At 47.1% G+C, this 27,215-nt stretch overlaps 2 protein-coding genes across 3 annotated transcripts in view; one reads left to right on the forward strand and one right to left on the reverse strand.

Annotated features, from left to right (window-relative positions):
• CSN8 (COP9 signalosome subunit 8) overlaps nucleotides 1–370 on the forward strand; it is a 31,074-nt gene extending 30,704 nt beyond the window's left edge. The window contains exon 7 of the mRNA XM_075677381.1: nucleotides 71–370. Coding sequence (XP_075533496.1) covers nucleotides 71–150 — 80 coding nt within the window. The 3' untranslated portion in view covers nucleotides 151–370. The remainder of the gene's footprint in view (nucleotides 1–70) is intronic.
• LOC142566380 (uncharacterized protein YfbL-like) lies at nucleotides 305–27,002 on the reverse strand. Of its 2 annotated transcripts, none has more exons than XM_075677353.1 (8): nucleotides 26,649–27,002; nucleotides 15,866–16,404; nucleotides 15,067–15,193; nucleotides 14,507–14,625; nucleotides 13,599–13,754; nucleotides 11,497–11,794; nucleotides 5,993–6,142; nucleotides 305–441 (listed from the first exon to the last, which is right to left on the reverse strand). In XM_075677353.1, exons 1-8 carry the CDS (start codon nucleotides 26,686–26,688, stop codon nucleotides 407–409), a joined length of 1,464 nt encoding a protein of 487 aa, XP_075533468.1. In that variant the 5' UTR covers nucleotides 26,689–27,002; the 3' UTR covers nucleotides 305–406. The 2 variants fall into 2 exon arrangements, with proteins under 2 accessions (XP_075533468.1, XP_075533460.1); XM_075677345.1 differs by having other exon boundaries at nucleotides 305–446.
• Nucleotides 27,003–27,215: the final 213 nt, after the last annotated feature.

The following is a 27,215-nucleotide window of genomic DNA, read 5'->3' on the forward strand; positions in this document are numbered from 1 at the left end:
TACATTTGCTAACTGGAGTTAACTGGTAATTTTTATGTTTTATAACTGCTGTTCTCTTTCTCTCTTCCAGTTGTTAGGCATGAAGATTCAACACCAAGTGAAGAACAGTTAGCTAAACTTACAGACTTTGTTGCCTTCCTAGAAAATTAATCATTGCTGCCACCTCAGAACCCATTGTATACGGGATTATATAAAATGATTAAAATTAATGAATCGCAACGAACAAAATGCTTTTTTTTTAGCTGCCACATTTAACAGCCACAATCAGTATCGTTATGCCACTCAGTTCACAGAAAACTTCACATAGAGGTAAATGCTGAACTTTATTTACATTGTGAATGACATCAGTACACACAGAAAGATGACTGTCTTTTCCTGCAGTATGTTTCTTCTTGGGGATGCATTGTTACTTGGTTTCCAACGTAGCTGTAGTGCTAAACTCTGTGCTGCAAAAGAGGTGGTGCCATCACTCAGTAACACCAGCAAGCCTTTGGCAGTGAGAATCAAGTGGGCAGAAGCTATAAAACGGGTGTCCTTTATGCAGACTGCCACACTGTGACAAAGAATGGTTCAAGCTAATGAGGGTACAACATTTGTCTATTTCTTTCTCATAGAAGAGGGCCTTTTTATTCTTCAAATGATGGTGAGCTCTTAAGTGATTTGCATGAAAAAAAAATTAACCTTGTAGTATACAACAAAGTAATGTGTGAAAAATGTTCCACATTGATGCTCTTGCAAGAACATGACCACAAAATTGTAAGACTTAGCATTTCATTCGTCCACAGCAGTCGCATATCCTGAGTGGTGTGCCCTGAGGCAAAACTGTACGAAAATTAGAGTTAAATCCATTCTATTGGGAGAGTGGAGATACCCATAATTCCACTCCTTTTAACTCCTCGAAATGGTGAAAGTTAGAACATTTCCACTCTTTGAGTGGCTGAGCTGATCTATTCCTCTAATTCCAGTAAATGCTTTATAATTGTTTATTACTTCCATCTGCCTCTTCCTCCCCCCCTCCCATATTTTTGAAGCCATAATGTTATAATGTTGCATATCTTATTGGCCTGTAATTTCTGGAGTTGTTGCCTATGATCTAATATCTACTGTTAAAAAAACTTTTCTCAGTTTTGGTTTCAGGATAAGTCTCTGCCTAAGTGCATTGAATGTGTCAACATTAGCCCTTAAAATAAGCCTTCTGCAACCACTCGGATGGTATAAAGCACATGCCTGGTCAATTCAGTACCTATACTTTAGGAACTTTATTTCACTAATACATATACAAGTGCACATGACAATGACCTGTAATATGACAAAAAATATACATAAAACTGAAAATGAATTAAAACATGTACAGTGCTCACGGAATGAAATGGGACACGGAGCATTTAGTAGAACCTTACATATGTGCAAAGTACGCGAGAGCACCATGTCATGTTGCTAGGAATTTGGTCACCAAAGGTGACGAGGACTCTGATGTAAGTGTACGCGACAGAATTGCGTCGATGTGACACGAACTGCAGCTGGTTGAAACGAAAGTATGCGCATTACTTAGCCCTAAATTGACGTGTTTCATTCCGTGAGCACTGTACACCATTCAGTGAACGAGGTCAACAATATAAAGGCGTGAAAGCCTCATTAGCTTTTATATGTTTTGTTTTCAAGAACATCGTATAAAATATTTGATGACAATACAGCATGTAGTCAAGGATTCATTTCATCATCCACGCACAAATTAGAAACGATAAATGATGCAGTACTGGTGATGTAGGCGAGATGCGCTGCCCAGGCGGCACTGCGGAAACGCCGGTAAACAGCGCCCTCCATGCAGCGTTTATCGGTTTCGTATAGTACAAAACGCGAGGCCCTGCGGTGAATGCAAAACGGCGCGCTCAGCCGAGCAGACCGCCCGTGGTGTTACTGTCTGGACTGCATTTTGGAGCGCAGCTCTTAAGTGCCCGCTCCCGCGGCGGGCGTCGGCATTGACCCTCGTAACCGAGCGAAAGAACGCAGCGAAAGATGAAAATGAACGCTGAGCACAGCGGGAGATGAAAGACGGCGATAGCGAAGAAGGCACGAGGAGGAAAGCGGAAGAGGAAGGTATGGCGAAAGCGTGAGAAGAAAAGCGTTGTGCCGAGCAAGATGGGCTTTGCGGCGACGAGTAGCGCGCGTCGTCTATATGGTAACGGCGCTGCGTGCGCGGAGGTCTGTTGCGGCTTCTGCTGTGAATCGCGCCCGCGCGTCATCTCCGCGCTGCCTCTCGCGATCTCCCGATTATAGCGAGTCAGTCTCACCACTCTTCGCTCCGTTTGCAAAGTGCCGCACGAGATAGACTGTCCGCGCCAGCCGATATATCGCGAAATGAAAGCACTTATACAGCTGCGCTCAAATTTCGCATTAGGGAGTATCGTAATCATCGGTAAATTTTTCTCCGTGTTTTTTGCATGATTAAGCAAATAACAGGGCTCACACTGGTCGAGATGAGACGAAGGTGCCCTTTCCGGTAGCTGAACACCTAAACACACTTGAGAGATGAAGACTGAACACAAATCAAGCGAGACCGGCTGTGGAGACCTGCGACTTATACTACCGAGTCAATTTCGTCGCTCGCCACCAGGTCGCAGCACGGTGTGTTCATAACAAAGGGTCGTAAAGTGTTGGTGTGTGGAATACTGCACTTTATAAAAAATCTTTAAAGAGGCGTTGCACAAGCGACCCCTTCGTGCCTTCACGATAAAAGACTCCGTGGAAAGGCGCGGTCTATATCTGCCGACGTGCTAACATGCAAATACCCTTTTTTGCGACCCTCGTGAGCAGCAGGAAACGAGACGCGTTTTACTTCCAGAAGCTTAACTGTGTCACCTCGTCGCCGCTAAAAGAGAAACTCGACGTCGATTTCTCTAAATGCACTTCAAGCTTGTAATGCGGAAATGTTTCCGGGTCTTCACTGTTCAGAAGTGTAGAATGTCCCACGTTAATTGAGCCAAACTTTAAAGATATGCGAATGACACGTAGCTGGATAGAACCATGGTAATGTAGTTTGCTGTCGCTTGGGGATGCTCATTTCTTTAATTCCGCCTAATTGCATAATTAGTCTTAATTAATCAACTTATGGAATATAAAATTAGATGAAAAGTGTCAATGAGAAAATTGTAGAGCAACATGAAAAACTCGCCGATACAGCTTTCTGTTGCGCAATACGTGCTACATAAAGGTGTTTTTCCAAGCATGAAGTCAGCCCGCGAATGCACGAAAAAGTTCTGCGTGATTGGCCGCTCGAGACAGTTTGTGTGTCACACACACACACACACATATATATATATATATATATATATATATATATATATATACACACACACACTAACACGACGCGGCCAAATGCATGTTGCTGACTATTATATGTAGTAAGTCACTATTTTTTGTATTCTGCTTAATTGCATAATTAGTCAAGATTAATTAACCAGCTTCTGAAGCGACGAAGTTAGGCAAAATATTTCTATTAGAAAGTTGAGCGGTTTGCAAGACGTCCGATTAAACAGTTTCTAACTTTTTATCTATTAAGTATTTTTTTCCCCCGCTTACTGCAGACGCTCGCTAACTACAAAAATATACAACGTGACATGCCCGCTTTCGGGCCGTGACTGCAGTGCTCCCAAACGTTCCGCGTACAAGCGAACATTCCATTTAGCCGCGTGTGCTGCCGCTTAAAAGGTGACAGTGCAACCGTTATCGCAGCGCAAGCGATAAATGTTGCTGGCGCCAATCGCACAGCCAACGCCTGCGTCGCTGCCCTGTCGCGTTTTTCTTTCGGCTTCCGATTTGCTCGAAGTTGAAACGATAGAGAGTGTTAGATTAGGGGATGCAAGCGGCTTGCGTACGCAAGAACTAGGGGCCACGCTACTGCGCATGCGCAAGCCCCCACGTGTGGCTGCGCACCCGCGCAGTACCGTCGCCCCTAGTGCTTGCGTACGTAAGCCGCTTGCGTCCCGTAACCTAAAACTATCTAATAAAGTGAATTCGTGGCGTCCCAAAATTTCTAACAAAAATTGATCCGTTTTACAGAGCCGATAGACAAAGTTAGACATTCCCCACTATCGTGTCCGCGTGTAGAAAAAAAAGAATCCGAAGATAGTACAATACCGGGCCGACCCACCGCGGAGGTGAAGCAGGCGTTAAGCACTCCCCATGCGTGGGCCGATCCCGAAGATACTGCAATGCCGGGCCGACCCGGAAGTGCAGTTCGCCATAGGGCCCGCATACACAGCTTCGCTGGTCATCCTTTACAAAGTCGAAGGGCACTGAGTTTTTTTTTAAATTTTATTAGGCAGTAAGGAATAAGGAAGGGTGTCAAAATGGGCTATAGTCGGATACAACTTAAGTATGCAGTGAAGCCCCGCCCACGCCCTCATAACCGCCAGCCACTGTTCCTTCGCGATGCTGCAGATAGTTCGTAGTTCAAACTTTCCCTGTTACCTAAGTAAGGCGGTAACCACAAAGATAAAATTGTTAGCATGTAATTTATACGTTTTCACTCTTGTATTACAGTGGAGCGGTAAAACCTAATTTTTTTATTTAACTGAAATAAAACGCTTGCTTCGCTTCCACTATTGTCAAGTTTCACTTCAGTTGGCAGTGAAATTTCATGAGTAAAACGGGCTCAGCACTGAAATGAATTGTACCGCAGACTTTTGAAGAGTGAAATGCTCAGACACCATTCACTTTGTCCATGTCTGTTGCACATCGCTTCCGCTGATGTAAATACTCTTCAAGAACAGCAGACGCTCCGGAGGTATAAAGTACGACGCCATTTTGAAAAGGTCGCATGACGACAATTTTGCTTGCTTCTGTGATTGGCTGGCGGAGTAGCAACCCCGCGCGGTCCGTGTAGCTTGGATGCCAACTGCTGTTCTTTTTTTTTTAAGTTGCAAAAAAAAAGTCTTAACGAAAAAAGAGTAGAAATAAAGAAAAAATAACTTAAATGCCTCATTCAGGCGCAATTGCGCTGTAGGATAATTCAATTTAAAGTTACTGTATATGGCTCCCGCAGTTGCTCTAACTTAATTAAAATGCAAAATTCAACGCATTTGGCTGTCTATGCAAAGATGGCTTATTTCTGAAAGCTTAATGGGAGTACTTTGTGTTTTAAGTAAGAAAAAAAAATTCATATTGAAAGTCCGTCGCGTCCCCGAATGCTCGTACGTAAGCCCGTTTCACTGCGCGGTGCGCTTTTGCCGGGCAACGCAGAGGATCAAGCGGGCGCACGCACGGTAGGGCAGCATGCTGCGTCGGGTTTTTGCTATATTTTCAGCCTCAAAAGAGCGTGGCGAGTCCGGAATGACGTCTTCGGCCGTCTACAGCCGCCAAGCCAGTACATCACGCGTCACCGCCGCCATATTGAAATGACAGTTGGGCACAGCAAAAAAAAAAAAAAAAAAAGAAAGGAATGATAAACAACACAATTTCGCACGAAGTAATAAAGGAGGACAAACAAAGTGACATTGTGAGTCTTCTTCAATTGTTAGAAAGAACTCTGAGATGGTCGATCTCAATCTGTATTCTGGAATGACTGGCACAAGCGGGGCACTAAATTCGCTTCGCAGCACGAGAGTGAGTGGCAGATGGAGTACTACCTCTAACTTCCCGCACAAATCACGTCAGGAGGCCTGATGCGTGACGAGCGGGCATGAGAATAGTGAATTAATAATTACCTGTCACGAAACCGAAGAAGTTTTCTCCGTGATAGGACAAAGTACGATTAGACAGGGGTCCTACGTAGTGCTTACATCTGCAAGTCCCATATGCCAGGCGTGCAACGGTTGCCGGCCAAGCTGTGGGGCACCTTGTTTGATCGACTCACCGTCGCTGTAACTCCTTGACTGGTGTTTTTCGAAAAGTAACAAAATATGCTATTTGGATCACTCATGAAACCTTACTGTATTGTTATATTAACATCCGTAATGCAAGGATCGTCAGTAAAATTTCTTTAGGTCTTTACCTGTGTCGCAAGATCCCTTGGCCAAGTCTATGATGGTCGCCACAAGCGAGTTTGTGGTCTTCCGGAGGAAGTGCAGATTCAAGTCATTCAGCGCCGTGACGTCATCACATACTTCGTGATAGCACTCACGCATTGTCCCACGGAACGGTCCTGTGTTAGCAAACAAATGGCGGCAGTTGGAGTTAGCGCGAACGATTTTCAAGCATCACGCACGCACGTTTCTATCGTCGAGCTACTCGTGCTTCTTGGAATAACTTTCCTAGCACCGTGCTAGCACACTGTAGCCGTGCTTATAGCATGTCCCGATCAGTGTTATCAACTATACTTCTTCAAAAAGGGCTTACGCGGCGGCCTAAAAAACCCTGCAAGCTCATATAGGCTGCATTCGCCGTGCCCCCACCCCTACGTTTTGTCCTACACACACATTTCTAGTTCAAATAGACGATTTAAAACAAATAGTAAGGCTAACAATAAATAACAACATAAACCGAAAAATATTTACTTTTATGTTACGAAAAAACAATTCCGTTTTCTATTAACTGAAGTTTCCTGCAACTTAAAGTCACATGTGCATTTCTCTGGCACTCTTTTATAGCCTAGGTTCGTGTTTGCAGAGGCTACGTTAGATATTGTTTGTACCAGCAAGAACACATTTATAATGTAAAAAGCTGCAATACGATATCTGAGGATATCACGCATGATGACGCAGTCAATGATAAAATGACGACTAAAGCATGACAACAATGACACTAAGATCACTACGACAAAATGACCACGTTGTATAGTCACAATGGCATAATGATGACTGCAAGACGAACATGGTACGGTCGTCATGATCTCTGTCACCATAGTATGACGATGCTGGAGTGACGACAACGGTGTGACACAATGGCGCGACGACCATGCGATGACGACACTTAGGCGACGACGATAGTATGGCGACAGTGGTGAGCCTCGCAGTTGAAGAAAAATTCGTCCCGGTCCGGGACTCGAACTCGGGACCAACACCTTACCAGGGCGGTCGTTCTACCATCTGAGCTCAGCCGATCGCAGAGCGAAGGTGAATTAGTCAATGTGCCTTTATCGTCGCTTTTGAAATAAGAAGGAAGCATTCTCCAATCTTGATGACTCCTTCCTGGATTAGGCAACAAGTCATTGCGGTTTAGAAACAGCACTGGCAGCTCGATTCTGGCCTCTATAAACTCCATTTCGTGACAAGACATTCAAGAGGCCGGCATTCTGGCCTCTATAAACTCCATTTCGTGCCAAGACATTCAAGAGGCCGGCAGTCTTTCATTAATGTCGATGGCAGCTGTCTAATAAAATAAGTGGCGGCGAATTCGGAGATCAGGCACCTCAGCTTGCTCGTCAGCGTCAATGCATGCGACTATATCGCGCTTGCAGACTTTGCCCATGTAAACCCCCTTCAATAGCAGCGAAATTCGTGTGTCCCTATATGACCAACGTCACTCATTTTCGTGGCCCTTGTTTGGATGAAGCTCTGCAAGACGGCCATCTGATCCTATTCCGCAAATTCCTGAGCAGGTCCAGCAAGAACATGCATTGTTTTACCATATCGTATCTTTCATTTCAGCGGGTACGCATGGCGAGATTTTGTGCATTTTCTAATGTTTTCCCAGGTCCTTTGAAATACGGGGTCCTTGAAGCATGCCAGGCTAGAGAAAAAAACAAACAAACCATATTTCGTATAAAAATTCTGGCACGCCTCACACGTTACCCTGTTACTGAGAGCTATTTCGTGATTGAACACCATTCAAGAACGTCAACCATTGAGCTCCGTGTTGTGGTTGCTGCAAGAGAGAGCGCCACCGTACTGAACAGTAGTAGCACGGGTTCGACCGCTATGGGCTTAGCACTGTCAATCGATGTGCGATGCTAAAGGCAGGTCGCACACTCGATGTGCACTGCAGTAAGGCCCTTGTATTATCAGGGTACTTAGAGCGCGCCAAAAATGAGAACGACAGTTTTGGCCAGCTTTCGAGATTCCACAGTGGCAAAGCCCTTCGAACGTTCAAGTCACGCACTAAGTGACTTTGGCACTTCTGACATGAACTCTGATGCGCATAAGAATGACAAGAACACCAGCTAAGAGCGGGGAGGCAGTTATTCTCTGCGGCCAGGAGACCTGTCGCTGGAAGCGATAATAACGAGTCCGTACGAGTCAGGACAATGCATGAATATACGTTACCTTAAATTGGCAGCAATTACGGACATGCTAGTAGTCTGGCTGTAGCGCGACATACATATCGCGGCAGTCGGTCAACAGCACGTTATAGACAGCGGCACGTAGCAGAGAAAGAAGGAAAGCATGAGCATCTTGGGCACGAGGCATCCTCCAACACCTTCTAAGTAGCAAAGCTTGCAGGCTGCCATGCAGTCGAGAATGTCGGCAGCCTATACATTTCAACGGCGGGCGCGGGCAAGTACTTTTCTTTTCCCCCGAAGCGTAGTCTTCAGTGATGTCGCAATTAGAGCGCGGGGGCCTTCTGCTATCTGGGAGGCATTTTTCAAGCAGGACTTGTGTAGCAACGTTTATGAAGGGTGTTGTCAATGACTCTGTAAATGCGAGAGCGTCTTTCTTCAAATACGGCGCTCTAAAAAAATAGAAAGGCTGCTTACTGCGGACAACTAGAAAATTTCTCAAATTCTGTTGCTAGTTTGATCTTGGATTGTATCGCGAAGTGACACGGACAGTGACTAGAAGCAGACAGGACGAGTCTCTGTCCGTGTCAGTTCGCGCTACAATCCAAGGTCATGTTACCGTATACCAACTCGCCCAACTTGCTATCTTTTTGTTGCTATATAGTTGGTTGAACAACGAGCAAGCCGGATAGGTGCGACGTCACGGCGGCGTTTTCAGACGCGGCCGTCAGGTGCCTCCTTACGTTTTCCTCTTCAGTGCAAAAATAGTGCACACGTGTTTTTCTATCGTGGCTTAACGATAAACTTAAATTTTATTGTTATGTTTGCGAATAAATTTTTTTTAACATTATACTGCAGCCCTTGTGGCCCAAGCAGGAGGGTTAAGGCACACTGGTAAATATGCATGCAAAAGACTAGAACGTCAATATAACATTGCAGGAAAGAAATGAAACCTTAAGAATATAACCAAAACAGCACAAAACAGTAATTTTACCTAAACGAATTATTGAGAATGTGAATTTCAAGTGATCCTGCAGAGTTGAGATAATGAAGTATGGCATTCCATTGTTCTATAGTACTGGGAAAAAATGAATACTTAAAGAGGTTCTCGTGGCAGCGGCTTTACAATTGCTTGTAAGTACAGCGGGGCATGGCACTTGCGGAGGCGCCGGACGTTTGCGTGCAGGCGCGAGTAAGAGCGGGCGCGAAAAAGAAAATGTGGAGGCTTTTTGAATATATGACTCTGCCTAGGCACGACGGAGGAGTTTCTTAGTGCGTGTTCTGTTTGTCCCTATAGGCGTGCCGGCATTGCGGAGCGCGGTCGAGTTTGTTTACGCTCCGACGCTGGCTGCCGGCGCAGTGAATGGTGGTGGTACACATCGCAGATGTTTCCGTGGGTGCAGGAGGGACCGTGGAAGAGGCCGGTCCGCACATATTGAAAATCTAGAAGGGGGTTGAACCGCGGTTGAACACGAGTGGCTGACAGGGCGCCGGTGATGCTCGACGCCCCTGCGACCGCTACGAGAATACACCGCGCCCTCCCAACGTGTTTTTCGCTAACCTAACCTAACGTTAACCTAGCCTAACGAGGCCGAGACAAAAAGAGAATAATGCTCACGACGGTACTGTTGTGAGAATATGCCACGCCACCCTGACGGCTTTTACGCTAACCTAACCTAACCCAACCTACGCTAACGTTAACCTAACCTAACAGAACATAACGTGGCCTAGACGCAAATAGAATAATCCGCATGGCGTAACTGCTGTGACAATACGCCGCGCCACCCTAACGCCTTTTACGCTAACCTAACGTAACCGAAGCTAACGTAAACATAGCCTAAACCTAAGCTAACCTAGCCTAACGTGGACGAGGCGCAAAGCCAGTAATCCTCACGGCGTGACATCAGGCAATCGCGTCCAAGCGTGGTTGCTAAGACGTTGTGCGTTTATTTCACTCAAAGGGGATCACTCAAAAATGCTCCTGAAAAGTCCAGGAGAGCAGGCCCGGCCTCTACTTCGGCCCTTATTGCTCCCCCGGGAAAATCAGCGTTTTTTTTTTCATTTTTTTTTTCAAGGTAGAGTGGCGTAAGGCGCGACAAAATTATAATCCGGCATGATTGGCTCATCACCAGCGCCGCACGCGCGACAAAATCTGTCCGATGTACCTTTAGACAAAGCGATCCCCAAATGGGGCGTCAGTGCGCACTGGTTCACCTGTTTCACCGCGCCGGCAGCCAGCGTCCGAGCGTAAACTCCGCAAAGCCGGCACGCGTAGCGACAAACGCATACAACACGCGCAAACAAACTTCTCCACCGTAGTGCCTAAGCAGAGTCAGATATCCATGGAGCAAAGGCCCCCAGATTTTCTCTCTCGCACCCGCTCTTACTCGCGCCTGCGCAGAAACGTCGAGCGCCTCGAGAAACTCCACGCCCTGCTCTGTACCTACTAGTAATTGTAAAAATGCGTCCTGGCAAAGTAAGGAAAGAGAGTAAGAGGGTGGGAATGACGGGTTTTTCTGGATGTAGAAAGAGCGTAATGTGGGCTAGGATCTAAAGAAAGTTTACGGCTTATTAAGGAGCAAAAGAATTTCATTTGTACAATTTTTCGCCATGTTTGAAGGTTATGATATTCGTTAGTGCGCAATAACTCGGTTACAGATACTTCACGGTTGTATTTGGAAAAAATAAAACGAATGGCTCTTCTCCGTATCCTCTCGAAGGCATTCGTGTTAATTTTAATGAATGCATCCCAAGTAACGCAAAAATATCCCAGTCTGGGTCGAATAAATGTTTAAACTGAGGAAGGCATGCACTGCGTTCGCACAGAAAGGTACATGCGCGCTGCGCCAGTCTAACTTAGGCTGTGTACATCTTCGCAGTGTATTCAGCTTTTAGGTGGTTTTCCGAGTTACGAAATATTTTACAGCGACAGACGTATACTTAGGGTACGCACGCGCGTACATGGAACAGTTCTGATAGCAAATTTTATACGAAAATGAACTCGTACATTCATAAGTTCTTCAAATCAGTTATCCTTAAGCTTACAACCGCGTTCACCCTTTCTTTCTTTCTTTGCGCGCTGCAGACAGCACTTTTGACACGGAGACGACTGCCTCTGACGTCGTCGCTGCCGGCTTGAAGAGCGGCTCCTCCGAGAAGGCGCGCGGGCTATCATTTTCAACATATCCAGCTGTTTTCATGACTTTGAAGACACGATCGTCACCGCGTGCCACGCACCGTACTTGTCTGTCTGGTGCAACTAAACAAGGCCAGGAGTCCTTTAAAACGCGTGGGAAAGAGTGCGAGAGCGCGCGAAAACATGCACGGGACGATCTCCTCACCGGTGTCCGTGAGCAGGATGGCGCTGAGGCTTTCTCTGTAGACGGGGTGGCTGTGGTACCAGAACATCACGTGGTCGCTCCGCAGGAAGTTGATGTGCTTGGCAAGGCTGGCTGCCTGCGGCTGTGGCCCCAGCGGGATAGCCAGGCTGTGCAGGCGGAAGTGAGGTTCGTCCTCGCGGCGCCAAGCGCGACCGAACGCCAGTGCCAACCGCTCGTCCATCCGCCGCCGGGACATGCTGGCCAGAAAGTTGCCGCGGAAGCCGTCCGCCACGATCGCATTCGCCACCATCGGGCTGGCCTACACGCACGAACGTTACGATGGTAATGTTACGGCGGCACATTCTGCCAGCGAACTGGAGCGCACCGCTTCATTCGGACGCTCAGACGAGTGGTATACCTGTAATACAACCGTAGCCGTGCACACAAGGGGGCGGGGGGGGGGGGATCAAATGCCGCACACATTCGTTAGTTACATATCCCATGAGCACCTTTTTGCTTTTACCTTTTGCTGAACAGGGCATTGCGCTGTCTACCAGCTGTGTTTCTATCACTCAGCATCAATCAAAAGAATGCAGGCTTCTGCTCAGGTGAGGAGAAGATATATGTAGGCGCTAGAACCTTTACTCAGGTTAACCTTGTTAGCATTCTGAGTTGTTAAAAATGCCTACTGCCTTGAAAAGCACATTGCAAGATTTTAACGCGACAGCGTTAAGGGCCCCGTGTCGCAGAAAATCCGGCGTCGGACGTCGCTTGCGCAAAAAATAATTTCGAACCACGCATATCCAATCACTCTTCCACAACCAAGGTTGCTCATACCTTGTCTTTCATTCTTTACAAAGTTATTCCAGTTCATCGAAGGCGTTGATTCAACACGCCTGGATGGTGGCGCCGCTTGTACGTTAGATCACATGATCTGGCAGTGCCCCTCATTAAAGGGTCCTCAACGCACGACCGAAGAGGAACGGAGCTCCACGCTCAGGAGCTCAAACCTTCTACATCAAGTCGGGGCCGTCCAGAGGGCCCGCGACGCGGCTGTGACGGCCCGCTGCTCTACCGCCTTGAGCGGTAGCGTACCTCAGGTCCTAAATAAAAGTCTGTCTGTCTGTCTGTCTGTCTGTCTGTCTGTCTGTCTGTCTGTCTGTCTGTCTGTCTGTCTGTCTGTCTGTCTGTCTGTCTGTCTGTCTGTCTGTCTGTCTGTCTGTCTGTCCGTCCGTGCTCGGAATTTTGAGGACGGCAGCCCACAAACCAATGTAATGGGGAAAAATGAAAAACAAACGACAGCTTTTATCTTTTATGTTAGCTCTTATCAGACTGAAATATTAAAAGTGCGAAACAACAGGAGATCGACCCACGGAAGAGGCCGCGTTTCTACCAGAAAGCTTGCCTTCGTGCATAGCGTTCGCCGCCAGCGTTTCCCGGTAAACGTTGCGATTACATAAGCTAGCTGAAGTTGCCGGGAGGCATGAAAACCAGTCAGGGGCCTTTTAATGCTATCGCGTTCCACTTTTAAAGGCTAAGATTAAGCGTCCTTCAAATTTTTGGGGTAGGTTGTTATCCATTTATAGGAAAACGTAACATTTTAGGTGCATTTACTTGTGCTAAAGGGGAGTTCTGAAATGAAACCTACTTATTTATTATTTATGACTGCGTGAAAATCAATACCTAGTAGATTTTCTTGTAGAGAAGGGGAAAGCCGTTAATACCGTTTCTTGGCACGCAGTTTGTGCCATTCTTCCTGGTGCATGGTTCTAGGTCGTTTAAGGACCAAAGACATTGCACAAGAGCCTAGCGTGCTACAGTGTGGAAGTGTCATAAGCGGTTATTGCATAAATTAATATTATATTCCATGGTGGCTTTTCAATTTTTGTTGAATGTCCGTGAAATGCCTCGGGGTGTATATAACGCGAAAAAGAACGTTGGCGAGAGAGCAGGAGGGGGAGACGCTGCAAGATATATTTTGGCCCAAGGTGTCTCAATGCGCTGCCTCTCGCCAGAGGGAGAGAAAGCGCTTCGATGCAGTCTGGTTTGTCCCCGCTAATGAGAATTCCTGCGCACGCCAATGAATACAACTGTAATACGACTTATAAAAATGGCTAACTTACGTCATGAAAATCAACGGGAATGTCTTGAGAGTACATTGTATCGTTGTAGTGCAGGATGGTGTCCATAATAATGGCACCCTGAAACTTCGATCCATCTCGGAGTAGCTCGTTCGAGATCAGAAAGTCATGCACGAAGTAGTAACTGCCGATGCAGCCCTGCGCGTTAGAAAAGAAGCAGTAAGTCGATGCCATAAGACACATAAATTACTGTTGCGCCGGTTCTCTGCTAGTTGTTGTTTTGCCGTTTAGGATTAGATAAATACATTTACAACATATTATAGTCTCTGTGCTATAATGCAGCTGTAAGTCAAGTCCTTTATGTTAAGTTGAAGGAACTGACCTCCCTTGGGAAACTGCTCACGCGAACTCAAGCAGACACACTCGCCGTGGTGATTCAGCGGCTATGGCGTTCCGATACGGACCACGAGGTCTCGCGTTTAATTCCTGAGCACGGCATGCGGCGCCGTAACCGATGGAGGAAGGTTAAAGCACATGTTAAATTAGATCAGAAGTCCGTTAACGAATCCCAGCTAGTAAACAAATTAACACAGAGCCTTCCATCACAGTTAACCAATCGAATTCGGGTATATGAACTTAGTCTACACGAGAAAAATAATGTTTCTTTTTTCTTCTCCATAGTATTCCAAGGTACGGTGAAACCAGTCGTGCTTGCAATACGTGTGGGCATAATATCTGAAAATTAAGACTAGGTAATTACTCTTTAGACCACTTCAACACGCACGCAAGTAGTGTGCAGGTCTCTATGGAGTGCAAATGAAATAGTAAACACATACGCGTAAGAAGGACTTGAGCTCCAGCTGTGTATAGGATGATTTTCGTTTTCTTTAGGCAGGGCACAACTAAATAATAAACATATTACAAGGTGCTTGAACGCCACAAGGACTTACGATTTCTTCCATGTCCAGAGCGACGAAAATGACAGTGTAGTTGAGATCACACTGATGCATCGTGAGTACCCGCGCCGCCTCAAGCAAGGCTGCGACACCGGAGCCGTTGTCGTTGACACCTGGGACTCGTCAGCGTTTTAGTGACATCAGTAATAGTGCGTGTTTCGCTCATCATTCGTTCAGGCTTAAATACTTAAGCAAGCTTTTCATATATCGCGATTATTCCTTTAGTAAGCGCATACTTATATCTCCAGAAAACAGCGCGAATGCTCGTTAGCAAAAACCAACCAACCAAAAAAAAAAAAAAAAGAAGAAGAAGAAGACATGCGTTTCGTTCTCTCAGCCGTTCTCTCAGAGCAGTTGTTTCTGCGCATAACTGAACCGCATCTGCGTACCATCTCTCTTGCAGGGTGACGTTTTCGACATAAACGTATCATGCGATGGTTCGTATCAAGGAATATAAAATAAAATGGGATTAGCAAGACTTGGTTGCGTTATGTTCACTATTTCATGCACACGAGTATCTAATGTTTCGCGGCATACGGCAGTCTTATTCACACCTTTTGTTTTTTTAAACGTATCGTAATGCGCTCCCAACACGATGAGCTGGTCCTCGGGGGTCCTTCTGCGTTTCCCAGAGAGGACGCCAATAATGTTGACACCCGATGCCGGCTGGCTGTTGTCCATCTGCATTGCAGAATGTAGGAAATTCTTGTAAAACCTGTCGCCACAGTTATCACTGAAATAAAGTTATCAAGTCAACGAAATGCCTGTGCTATAGGAGTGACAGCGTCTTGTGACCGCAAAGGCGTTGAGTGAAGACACTCGTTAAGCGACATCGTTTACTCGCATACATGTTTTTCCTTCTCTCCTCCTCTTTTCCACTTTGCTGTAAAATAATATGATCCCCTTTCCCCTCCCTTTGCAGAGTAGCATGTCAGCGGTATATGCATGCCGGCAAACACATCTTATAATACAGAGCCCTTTCTTTAATTTTAGCCTATGTTGTGGACCATAAATTGTTTCAGTGATCCATTGTATTCTGAGTTCCCATGATGGTTTTCGTTAGTTTAAACAATGTCGTTATACCCTGAAGTGGTGAGAATAAATGTGATAAGCGCCCCGACCAATCTCTCTCTTTTTTTTTCTTTTTTGTCGGCCGCAAGCAACAATGCTAGAGCAACAACATCCGGAAACAAGCACTGCCTTCCATATGTCATCACTAAACAGTTATGCCGCGGCTCTTAAGATCGACTGATGGAAAACTACACTAGACTTTTCAGTTGGCTGGCATAAAAACCCAAATAGCACAGATCAGATAGCTAACGAGGTTCAAGGCAAGCAAGCCAATATAGTTACCAAATCTTTGTAAAGCTCCCCTGTGAAGTTTTGGTACCGTGTCTCCAGTCCGTATCCGAGAAATTCATTGAATATGCGAACCCTGGCTCTCTCCTTCAAGTGTATGTCGAGGTCGTTTCTCATATCACTGAGGAAGCTTTCTAAATGCTCCCTTAGAACCTCGGCGCTCGATTTCAATTGGTTAGCAGCAGCCTCTTCCTCACGGTCTGGGGCCATCGGTTCCTCTGGTTCGCCTCCGTCGGGTTCTCTCGACCTCCCGTCGGCATAGCCGTCGAAGAAGGGCTTATGGTCAGCGGTCTCAGGACTGTTCTGGGACTCTGAAGGATGCAATGAGGCAAAGTATTCCTCGTCGGTGAGGACCACAGTGGTCCTAAACGCTTCCGAAGGCCTGTGTCCAGAGCGGCCTTGCGTTATCCTCCAAGGCCGAGGTCGTGGCCATGCCGGTTCCGGAGAATGCACGATGGGGCTGGCCACAGATCGCTTCGGCATCTTCAGCATATGAGTGAGGCCGCTGGGCACAGCGCATGCGTGAATGTTCCCTTCGAAAAACAAGCAAAATTGGTAAGATGATGGTCCCTCTTCACAGCAAAATAAAGCATAAATCAACGCAGGACGAAAATAGGAATAGACTGGCACTGCGTTTTCTCCCTTAGCCCCGTGCACGTTCGCGCTTCACTCTGTAATCATTCAGCCCCAAGAAACTCTACTTAGCTGACTTTTTTCATTATTTGGGTAGCCAACAACGTAATCCCAACGTCACCCCCGAAGCAATGTCACGACGGAATCTAAAATGTACAGAATAGCGCAAACGGAAAACAGAAGGTGACAGAAAGACAGGGACCAAGGCGCTATATACTATAACTGTTGGTATTATTGCACGTGATCGATATATATGTCATCGCACAATAAAGGAAAAACAACACAAACAAAACAACCCAGCAATCCATGCGTCACAGGCCACTATCGGAAAAGAAACAGGATTTCTTTTTCTGACACGGATACAGATGGTCAGCTGACAGAATCTATCGCAGTTATTTTTCTTTTTTTGGACCACAACATCTTAAGAGTCCATGGCAGACACCCTCATACTCTCTGGCAAACAGAACTGTAAAGCTACGCAACGTTTAATTTCGCAGCGTCTGCAAAACATAACGCAATGCAAGACACATCATGCCGTGTATTCAAGGCGCGTTTACTGATATCACAGAAAATCAGGAGTCCCATTGCGCAATTGCGCACTGAATTGAATTGAATTCTGCGGTTTTACGTGTCAAGACCACGATTTGATTACGAGGCACACCGTAGTGAGGGGACTCGGGATTAAATTTTACCACCAGGGGACCTTTAACGTGCGCCCAATGCGCAGGGCAGGGGCGTTTAATTGTGCACTGTGCAAGGTTTGGGCGCCAACTTCTCCATCCTTACCTCACAAATGGTTGAAAGGCATGTTAGCTTGTGAACCGACAGAAACGAAGTTGCGCTGAGATTCTTGCACCATATGAAATGGCCTGCAATTAACGATTGTCCCGTTAATTGCCGCGTAGTTGAGGCTGAGAAGAGCGGTGTCATCACCTTGCGTGGTACTTGTGAAGGGCGTCCTTCGCCCCATTCATTCGCAAAATGGGTGTGCTTTCATACGCGATTCTGTTTTGTGCTAAGCGGCATATATGCGTATTACGACATCACGCATCATTCTGCTGCTGCCCTCCCCCGCCTCTGGACGCTGCTGTCCCAACTGCAGCATTGTTCGGGCGCCGCCCTCAGCTCCGCTGTTGCACGCTTCGTTTGTCTCCGCGATCTCGCGACCGCGCAGCACGCGGCAGTGCGGACAGTGAAAGGGGCGCTCCTCTTTAGCGCTTTCCACGTGTACACTTAATATGGGCGTGTGACCTACTTTGTGTGCAACGACACGCTAGTCTTCAACTGATACGCTTTCGTTTTGGACTTGTTTGTTCCAGTCAACAGCATTACTCCGCAGTCAGAACCCCAATATCGTACCATTAGAAGCGCTCTTGCAGTGCTTTCACTGAGAATATTGTATCTTTGGCAGAACAAGGTTAAGCTTATCACCGCACCGCGACACGGCAGACCGCTTTGATGGGGTCACACATGTACGGGACAAGGATATAGCCAAAGGCGCGTTTAGCTAGAGTCGATCCTAGAGTCGATCCTGTGATAACCACCGGAGCAGGATTACAAAACGAAATGGAGCTTGCACGGTACATTGAGGGCGTGTCCCGTTGATGCACGAGACACAGTAGGCGTTTCTACGAATTAAGCTCTGTCCTGAAAGAAAAAAAGAAAGAATGAACATTGCAGTAGGTAAACTTTATCCTTCCGGCGACAATATCGCACCAGCGGACACCCTACATTGTGTCATATATCACTCATTAACCCTCAAATACAGAAATTTGATCATTGGAGGGCTTTTTATTTCAAGGTATATATTAAACTTTCAGAATCGACGCCTGACATGGCTGAACGCATTTCTACTTGGCACAAATCCTGAAACTACAACCACTTCCGAGATATTCGTCTCTAAACGTGCCGCAAAGTGTATTCCGCATGGTTTTGTCCAGTAAGTAAAGGCTTTCTGAGAAAATAATTAATTGTTTGCGGACATGTATCTCGAAATTGGTGCTGTAGACTCTTGGGCACTGAACTTGTCTTGAGCATTTACTGGCTTAAACTCCGCATCTGCACTATATTCCATATATTAATCACAGTGTGAAACAGTGAGCTTTAGTTAATTATATAGTTCAATGATTACCGCACAAATTATGTTCACCGAAGCAAATTATGTGTCCCCTCCCCCCTCGCTTAAAAAAAAATAAAACAAAAGAGAGATAACTATATATTCTTCTTAAAAATTAATATTTTTGACTAAGTACCTGGTAAAATGAGTGAAGGATATAATCTCTTTTTGACCCACGGTTATTAAGTTGCTTCAGCGGTCGCTGCTATCAGTAAATGGGCTAACGCCACTGGAGATACGTGCCCTGCCGCGCGGTATCCCGCAGGACAAGGAGACCTGTTACCCTTAACGACCGACTGGCAGGAAAGGAACTGTGCTTCGATCGTGCATCTGTATAACAGTGCATTCCGGCGCCCGTGCTATGTGTACGCCCCATATGTAGGTCCCCGATACGACGCAACTACCCAGAAAGGTGTACACTGTCGAGGCGCCTCTCGTTACGTGCTAGGTCGGCCTTTCCCCGAGTGACCACGTGTGGAGGAGGGGGGTCGCGCCGTGTCCGGCCGTGTCCGGCCGACTGCCCTCGCCCAGGGTGGTGGCTAGCTCCGCTGTCACGCTGCAACAGGAGCAGGGGACGCGGAACCGCGAATGATCTCCTCCCTCCTTTATTGTCGCTGTCGGCCTTTCGCGAAGGGGCTGAAAAGGCGCCTCGGCCTAGATTCGAATCTCTTCCATCGCATCGCGAAGGCGCGCTCGAGTGGGGAGGGCACAGACGCAACCTTGGCCACGAATGTTAATTGTAATTCGGTGGCCGTTATCTCGCCCGTGGTGCACATCAAAGCCGCTCGTCCGTGCATGTAGCCAGCGCTGGGCGGCGGCTCTGCTCTTCGTTCGTTCGTTTTCTTTTTTTTTTTTTTTTTTTTTGGTCCCGCGCTTTTGGCAGCTGCTGTGCCTCCCGCCGCGCGCTGCGACGGGTCAGCTTGGACGCCGAAAAGGGTGCACCTGAAAGCGCCTCAAAGGAGGCGTGCCGCCGCACATGCCACGACGTGGCACGCACGTTGTGCGCGCTTCAATGCCAGGTTACATCCAGGCGAGACTGCTTATGTAAGCTCACTTGGAAGACGTGAGAAAGAAAGCGGCGGGGTGTGTGGGTATACAGTCGCCTGTGCTCTGTCTGGCTCTTTGCTTCTTTAAGATTTTTCGTAGTGCTAACCTACAAGTGCAAAAGAAAAGGAAAAAGAGAAAAAGAAAAGGCTTTTGGAAAATAGCGGGGCTGCGTTTGTTTAGCTGCACAGTGCACGGGATGGAGAAACGCGGACAGCGTCAAATTTCACTAGACGGCACCTCACCATACGCTGCTATACGGGAAATTTACAAATGCGGCAAGAAAGAAATCAGAAGGGAAACACAAAGGTACAATAACACAAAGAGCAGTGCTTTGCTATTTGAGGCCTGAGGACAAAAACATACCGGAACAAATATTCGCAACAGGATAAGGCGTGTGTCTGCTGCAGCGAAAGTCCAGAGACAACTCGCTACATCCTTGGAATGCGAAAGTATTCACCAAGCGAGACGCGTAGGAAACGTCCATTTTCCAGAAGCACTGGTATTAAAAACCGATGGAAGCATTAACTAGTCTACAGTCGAGATGCGCAAGAGACGTTTAGAGTATTGGATGAAAAAAGAAAAAAAAAAGCAGGGAATACATTGACAGAAACGGAGTCATTGCAGACATAGGTAACTGTACAATTAGGAGAAATAGGTTTTAATCAAGAAAGAAAAGACTAAGGAGAGATAGCCAAAATGATAGACTGCGATTGATGTAGTAAAACCTGATTAGATCAAGCAGGTTAGGTGACTATTTGCTGCCGCCCCGTTCCAAAGTGGTTGCCATCATCGTCACCGTCTAGAGTCCAGTTATTCTGAACTGTTTATGCCCCTCAGTTCCTTTGGGAGCGTATACTCGTATACAGCAACTCTGTAGGGCTACCAAAACACGTTCCGTTTCGTGTTTCCGGCCCAGATGTACAATGCGTTCAGGAAAGTCGACACGGATAGGGACGTTTGCGCTCGTGCCTACTGTTCAACGTTCTCTTAAAGTGAGGCTTGCGCTTTAGCAAACCACCTGGGGTTCTTTATCGTGCACATAAATCTAAGTGCACCGGTGTTTTTGCACTTCGCCCCCATCGAAATGCGGCCGCCGTGGCCGGGATTTTATGCCGTGACCTATAGCAGCGCTACACCATAGCCGCTAGGCCACCATGCAGGGCGTGTAGCGCACGGCAGCAACAAACAAGCGAACAAAAAAGAAAGAAAATAGAGAAAAGAAAACAAGCGCAACACAAGAAAAAAGAAAAATCGACACGCAATGCTTTTGCAAATGCTGTTTTTCCTCTTCGATTGTTTCACGCTGTTCCTTATTGATGCCTTCCGCACATGTTTTACGACTGGATGCAGACGGTAATTTAGCTTAGAGAAATAAACCTGTCGCAAGGATTATTGGCTCAGGCGTCCTGCTGCGACAGCAAACACGTTTGTGGCCGAAGTACTTCAAGTCTTGTCGTGTATCACCAAGCAGAAGAGTGTTGTCGTGGCCCTTTGTGACTATGTTACAGATGCGGTCTAACAAATACCTTTTTGGTGGTTTATATCGAAGAACCTGTACCAATATCCATGAACTTCGCGCTGCAGAAGCCTCTCGGAGTGTCTAAGTATCCTGCCAAGGTCGATTTTGCGACGTAACGTATTATAATTTGTGTTCTCCTTGGCCATGACCCGATTTCTGGCCTTCTGGCTTTGCAAGTGTGTTCGAATTAGGACAATTGGGGAGAGAATTGACAATTTGCGTATGCTCTGCGTGCTGTCTGTATATAGGTAGCTTCTTCGTCTCCTTCGTTTACTCCTGGACCACAGAGTGAACTGTCTAAAAGGTTTTATAGCTGGTATTCAGTAATGCAGGATGACAACGCCATCGGTAAAAACTCCACCTGTATTGTAAGACGTGCTTCACTGGTTGTTGTAAGTCATACAATGCCCTTGCGCCGTGCAAGCTTGTGTTTTAACACCACGTTGAATTTCATCGGCGACGAAATAAAGAGCCATGCAGCTCTGTTCTTGCCGAAAATCTCACTTTTTATGATCTCGGATATGAGTGGAGTATTCTGCGATTTGCGAAATTCTGCGTAATGATGCAGTGCAGTACCCAGTTCAGTAATACTTTAATATCTATTATTATTATTATTATTATTATTATTATTATTATTATTATTATTATTATTATTATTATTATCTATTGAGTTTATTATCTAGATATGTGAAGCCGATCAGGCCAATATTTGAGCAGGCCAGTTGTACTATAGAAACCGTAAGTGAACTGTACGCGTTGCAACTGTTACGTTCAATCGGCGTCAAACGTTCACGGGGCACGGCTTCTGCAAACCGAAAGAGAGAGAGAGAGAGAAGGATTGGACGACTCTGCTGACTGTCCATACTTTACCACAAGCTGCAACTCTAAATTCTAGGCTGCGTGCGCTGGCTTTGCAAAAATTGAGCTTTCTCGTGGATTCCGCTCCCTGTAAACTTTCAACGCCAAAAGCACATACATAAAGCGCGAATAAAAGATTTGTGGTACAAACTAATACACAAGACCTCAACTGCACTGCACACGATGTATATTACGACTGCCTGTGAGGAAATAGCTTAACTCAGTTGATACCATGGGAACACTATTTTCTCACGACAAGTCTACATCTACGTTCTGACGCATCATTTGCAATGCCTTCTTCCTTTAAAAAAAAAAAATAATTCTGGCGTTTCACGTGCCAAAACCACGATCTAACTATGAGTTAGTGGGGGACTCCAAATCAGTTTCGTCCACCTGGGGTTTTTTAACGTGCAAGTAATTTCATTGCGCGAGCGTTCTTGCATTTCGCCCCCATCTAAATGCGGCCGCCACGCCAGCGATCGAATTCGTGACCTAAGCAGTGCAATGCCATGTCGCTGTGCGACCGCGGCGCATTCTTCTTTCTTTTTCTGCTTTCCCAGGGACGTAGTTTCCGCGCTTTTACTCTTTACTTTTACTCTAAGCAGAAATTATCGCATATACCGCGTATGGTAACAAACGTGCTGCCTCAAATTTCAGAGTGGCTGCAGGGTCAGAAAGTGAAAGCGTAATCGTAAGCGGATGGTGAAGCCCGAGAGCTTCGATCGGGTTACATCACGTCAGTACACACGTCGCCCCGGAAGGAAGTACCGCCAAACTTAAAACTTGTGCTCCAAAGCAGCGTTCCAATCCTTTACCATAATTAAGAGCCACAGTCGGAATAAATTTAAAAAAAATAAAGGTTTGCAAGGACAGGACAAGAACGCAGACACGTGCGCTTTCTTTCTTTAACTGCGACAACAGGAAATGAGTTTGCGTTCCGTACGTTCGCACCATTACCTCCTCGCCGAAAGCGCGTGAGGATAGAATGGCGCCAACTCAGTTGCCTAAAGTGAAAATTTGGATAAGGAATCAGCAGCGAGCGAAGTGCTTATCGCTCGGCTCGTGCTGTATCTATGCTGTTGCTGTACATTTCGGAGGAACAGATTAACGAAAGACAGACAGAGGGCCCGATCGCGCGAGGAAGTTAAGCAAGCTAGGATGCAGTAAAAAGCCGGTTAAGGGTATGTGTGTGACTGCACAAAAGTGGCACAAAATTGGCCAAATTGAGAACATTTTGGAACTTGAACAAGATTTGCATAACACGTTGCATCGTTGGGCGGGGCGAGGGGGCATACTTGGTGCACTCTCCGCATTAAACGAGCCCCAGGAATGGACTGATTCATTAGAGCCTGGGGATTTCTGTTCTTTATCTGTGATCTTGTTCCGCTTACTTTACTCAAAAATAGGGCACCAACCAACCCAAATAAGCCCAATATCTGCTTTCCCCGGCTAGGTGCCCAAGTGCCAGCAGCCCTACATAGCCGCGGTGGCTTAGCGGCTATGGTGTTGCGCTGCTAAGCACGAGGTCGCGGCGGCTGCATTTCGATCGGGGGTGAAATGCAAAAACGCCCATGTACCGCGCATTGCCTGATAATCCGGCGTGCCTCGTAATCAAATCGTGGTGTAGGCACGTAGAACCCCAGAATTTAATTCCATTCTGTTGAACCTTGTTACACTCACCGCGTTGGCTCAGTTGCTACGACGTTCTGTTGATGTACACGAGGTCTTGAGTTCGATTCCCGACCGCGTTGCCATCAGGATGAAACGCACTCGCGTATACTTTGCCGCACATTCGATTGGTCTCTTCTGATCACTCTGGCAGTGCTACGAAAAGCCGCGTACGTGACAACTTTACAAGAATAAGCAAGTCTAGTGGTGATGACATGGCTGAATTATCGTAAGTGAATCTCTTCCTTTTTAAAATGCTCGCAGTAAAGCTTGGTCGCTGTATTACACGACTTTTGTAGCGCTGTCGCAGCTTTCTGAAACGACCAGTCGAATGTGCTGTTAGATTTAGCTCTATCGCAGTCCTTGTCCTTCGCGCTGTACGCAGCTGTGGGACGCAAAACACCATGTTTTGACTTTTTAAAATGTTTGTTACGATGAATCCTACTGTCTTTTTTTAGGCTTCTGTCGTGATTATGTCGTGCTCCTGTCGCGCGCGCGCGCGCGCGCGCGCGCGTGTGTGTGTGTGTGTGTGTGTGTGTGTGTGTGTGTGTGTGTGTGTGTGTGTGTGTGTGCGTGTGCGTGTGCGTGTGTGTGTGTGTGTGTTTATACAGGGCGTTTCACGTAACTAGTGTCTAGTATTTCAAAAAAAGTGGTTAGCCCCAGCTGAATGAAACCAACGGCATATGGTTTGCCGTCATGTGGCGCTCCTTAGAGTATTTTTTTTATATTCCGCTTAATTAGTTAACTGAATTATGCGAAATTTTTAATATTCACTTTAGGGCCAAGTGCGCTTCGTTGCGTTGTAGAAGGGATACAGAAACGACCGATCCGTTTTTTTTTTTTTTTTTTTTTGTGGCAAGGTACATGCTGCGTCATTTTTTTTTTCGGCATTTAATAAAGACAGCCCGCGAAATATGAAATAAGAACACCTGACCGCGCTCATGCGCTATCGTACTGCAGCGCTCTCAACCGCGCTTCGTGCAAAAGAACCGTGCGCGCTGACCGTGGCGGCCGCAGCTCCAGGTATCCGCTTCACAGCGCGTCAGCATCTTTGGCGGCGGCACACGGAGAGGAAGCGCCGTCCTCCCTGATAAGCGATAGGCTCGACGCACGGTGGAGAGCGCTGCAACGCGATAGCGCGCGAGCGCGGTCGCGTGGTTTTATTTCATATTTCGCGGGCTTTCTTAAAACGCCGAAAAAAATGGCCACGCAGCATGTACGCTGCCACAAAAAGTAGCATCGGTCGTTTCTGAACCCCTTCTACAACGCAACGAAACGCACTTGGCCCTAAAGTGAATATTAAATACTTTACATAATTCAGTCAACTAATTAAGCGGAATATAAAAAAAAAGTAAGGAGCGCCACATGACGGCAAACAATATGCTGTTTGTTTCGTTCAGCCGCGGCTAACCACTTTTTTTAAATCCTCGGCACAGGTTACGTGAAACACCCTGTAAAATGTCTCGCTCACAGAGGCTGTGGCATTCCTTAAATTAAGCTTGCTTTTCCAGCTCGAAAGCGAGATCGCCGGAGTCGTGACACGAGGACGTATACAATAACCTCCGGACATGCTTGAAACTTGGAGCACTTGCCATATTTAGAAATACATATCTGTATCAATATATTATTTTGCCAAGTAGTACGCATAGTTTACCTTGAGGTAGTCATTTAGAAGCACACAGAACTGAAAAAACAGCACATTTTGGACGGCGTTCCATGTGCCGACTCACACATAAAATTAATTTTATATCATGTCTTAATACTTCTAATTTGGAAAAGGTTGAAGCTCATAACGCGAGACCACAAGAAAGTCGATATGGACGGGATGGGCGCCCGTGCTGTCTTCCTTGTGGTCACGTGTTTTGTGCCTCAACCTTTTCCAATTATGCTGCCACAAAAAAAGTGGGGTTTTACGCGCCAAAACCACGATTTGATTACGTGGCATGCAGTAATGGGGGTAATCCGGGCCACCAGAGGCTCTCTGACGTGCACCTAAAGCTAAGTACGCGGATGTTTTCGCCTCCATCTAAATGCGGCCACCGTGGCCGTGATTCGATCCCGCGACCTCGTGCTTAGCAGCCCAACACCATAGCCACTAAGCAACCACGGCGGGTCGCGCTGCCGCCAACCTGCCCCAAAGAATACTTATTTTCTAAATTTGAAACAAGGCACAGTATTGGTGCGTCCGAAGAAGCTGTATTTCTTTTTAAACCGTGGCGTTGGAACTATGCGCAAGCATCCACCATTCGAGGCTAGCGCGCCTTGAAGGCTTCCAGATGGCTACACAAGCAAAAGTTGACTCCGACCACCCGTAGACATGGGACAACGGAGCAGCTTATATGGTGCAAAGCTTCCGCGCGCAGCAGAGCAATTAGGGCGCATAGTACCCGAACACCGCTCTTGCTTTCGAGCTCTGGCAGCATAGAGCTGAGGGAGCATTATAACATATATACTACGCTGCAAGCAAAACGTGCATTCCGATGCGCTCCGCTCCACGAGCGCATGGGCCCTCTGAAACCGTGACCAGCAAAATTCAAAGCCTCGCCATCCACCACATCGCGTTCAAAAAACAACCGGTGCAGCAATCCTGAGAATAGCACATCCCATCAAGTTTGCTGCACGCACAGACAAACGGCTTCCGCACGCTCGCTCGAACTGTGCATGTGCGCACTGAAACCGAGCGCTTTGCACGACCTGAACCAATTACATGTTTTTTTTTTTTTTTCGAAACAGCGGCGCGGTACTGTTGTTAACTGCTAGCCACAACTTTCGCGTGCTGTCTGTCTGTCGCGTTTAGGAAATCTCAAACGCAAAGTCGCAGTCAGCGATAACTACTGCATACGCGCGCGCAGCCAAAGATGGGCGCTGATGATGCGCCGCGTCTAGTCGCCCGCTCGTGTTCAGCGCGCGCAGAGCAGAAGAGTGGGTGCTCTCACCGGCGAGGCGCAGGAGCAGCAGCAGGACCCAGCATCCCATCCTGCACGGGGCGGCCGAGTGCCGCGGACGGGACGGCCGTGCGCGTCTTGCGGCAGGCGCTCGGCGAGGAGGCCTCGCTGGAGACCCTCTCCGCGACCGCCGCCCATTCTTCCACTATGCAACGCCGAACATCAGGGGCGATGGCGCAAACGAGGCTGTTGCTGTGCTGGCCACCGGCGAGTTGCTCCCGCAGCTCGAGCTCACGCGAGAGCGGTCGCGCTTCGTCAGCAACTTTGGGAGCGGGAGCGCACGGAATGACGCCAGCCGAGCGCGGCAGGACGTTCTCGCATTTTATGCTCAGTGAAATGCCTACGCAAGCGCGGCAGATACGACCTGTCGCCACGTGCTGTTCACATCGGTGAGCGACATTATAGAAAAGAACACAGTGCGGACATGTGCTCTCCCGACATGTAGAGATTGAGAGGAGAGCTGTAGTGCGAGGAGGGCGAATGCGAGCGAGTGCGCTGCATATAAATGACGAGCACGCTTGAGGTATGTTAAGGGCATAGGCAACTGGAAAACAGTCA

Source organism: Dermacentor variabilis, chromosome 1, assembly GCF_050947875.1.
Source record: "Dermacentor variabilis isolate Ectoservices chromosome 1, ASM5094787v1, whole genome shotgun sequence".
Classification (NCBI taxonomy): domain Eukaryota; kingdom Metazoa; phylum Arthropoda; class Arachnida; order Ixodida; family Ixodidae; genus Dermacentor; species Dermacentor variabilis.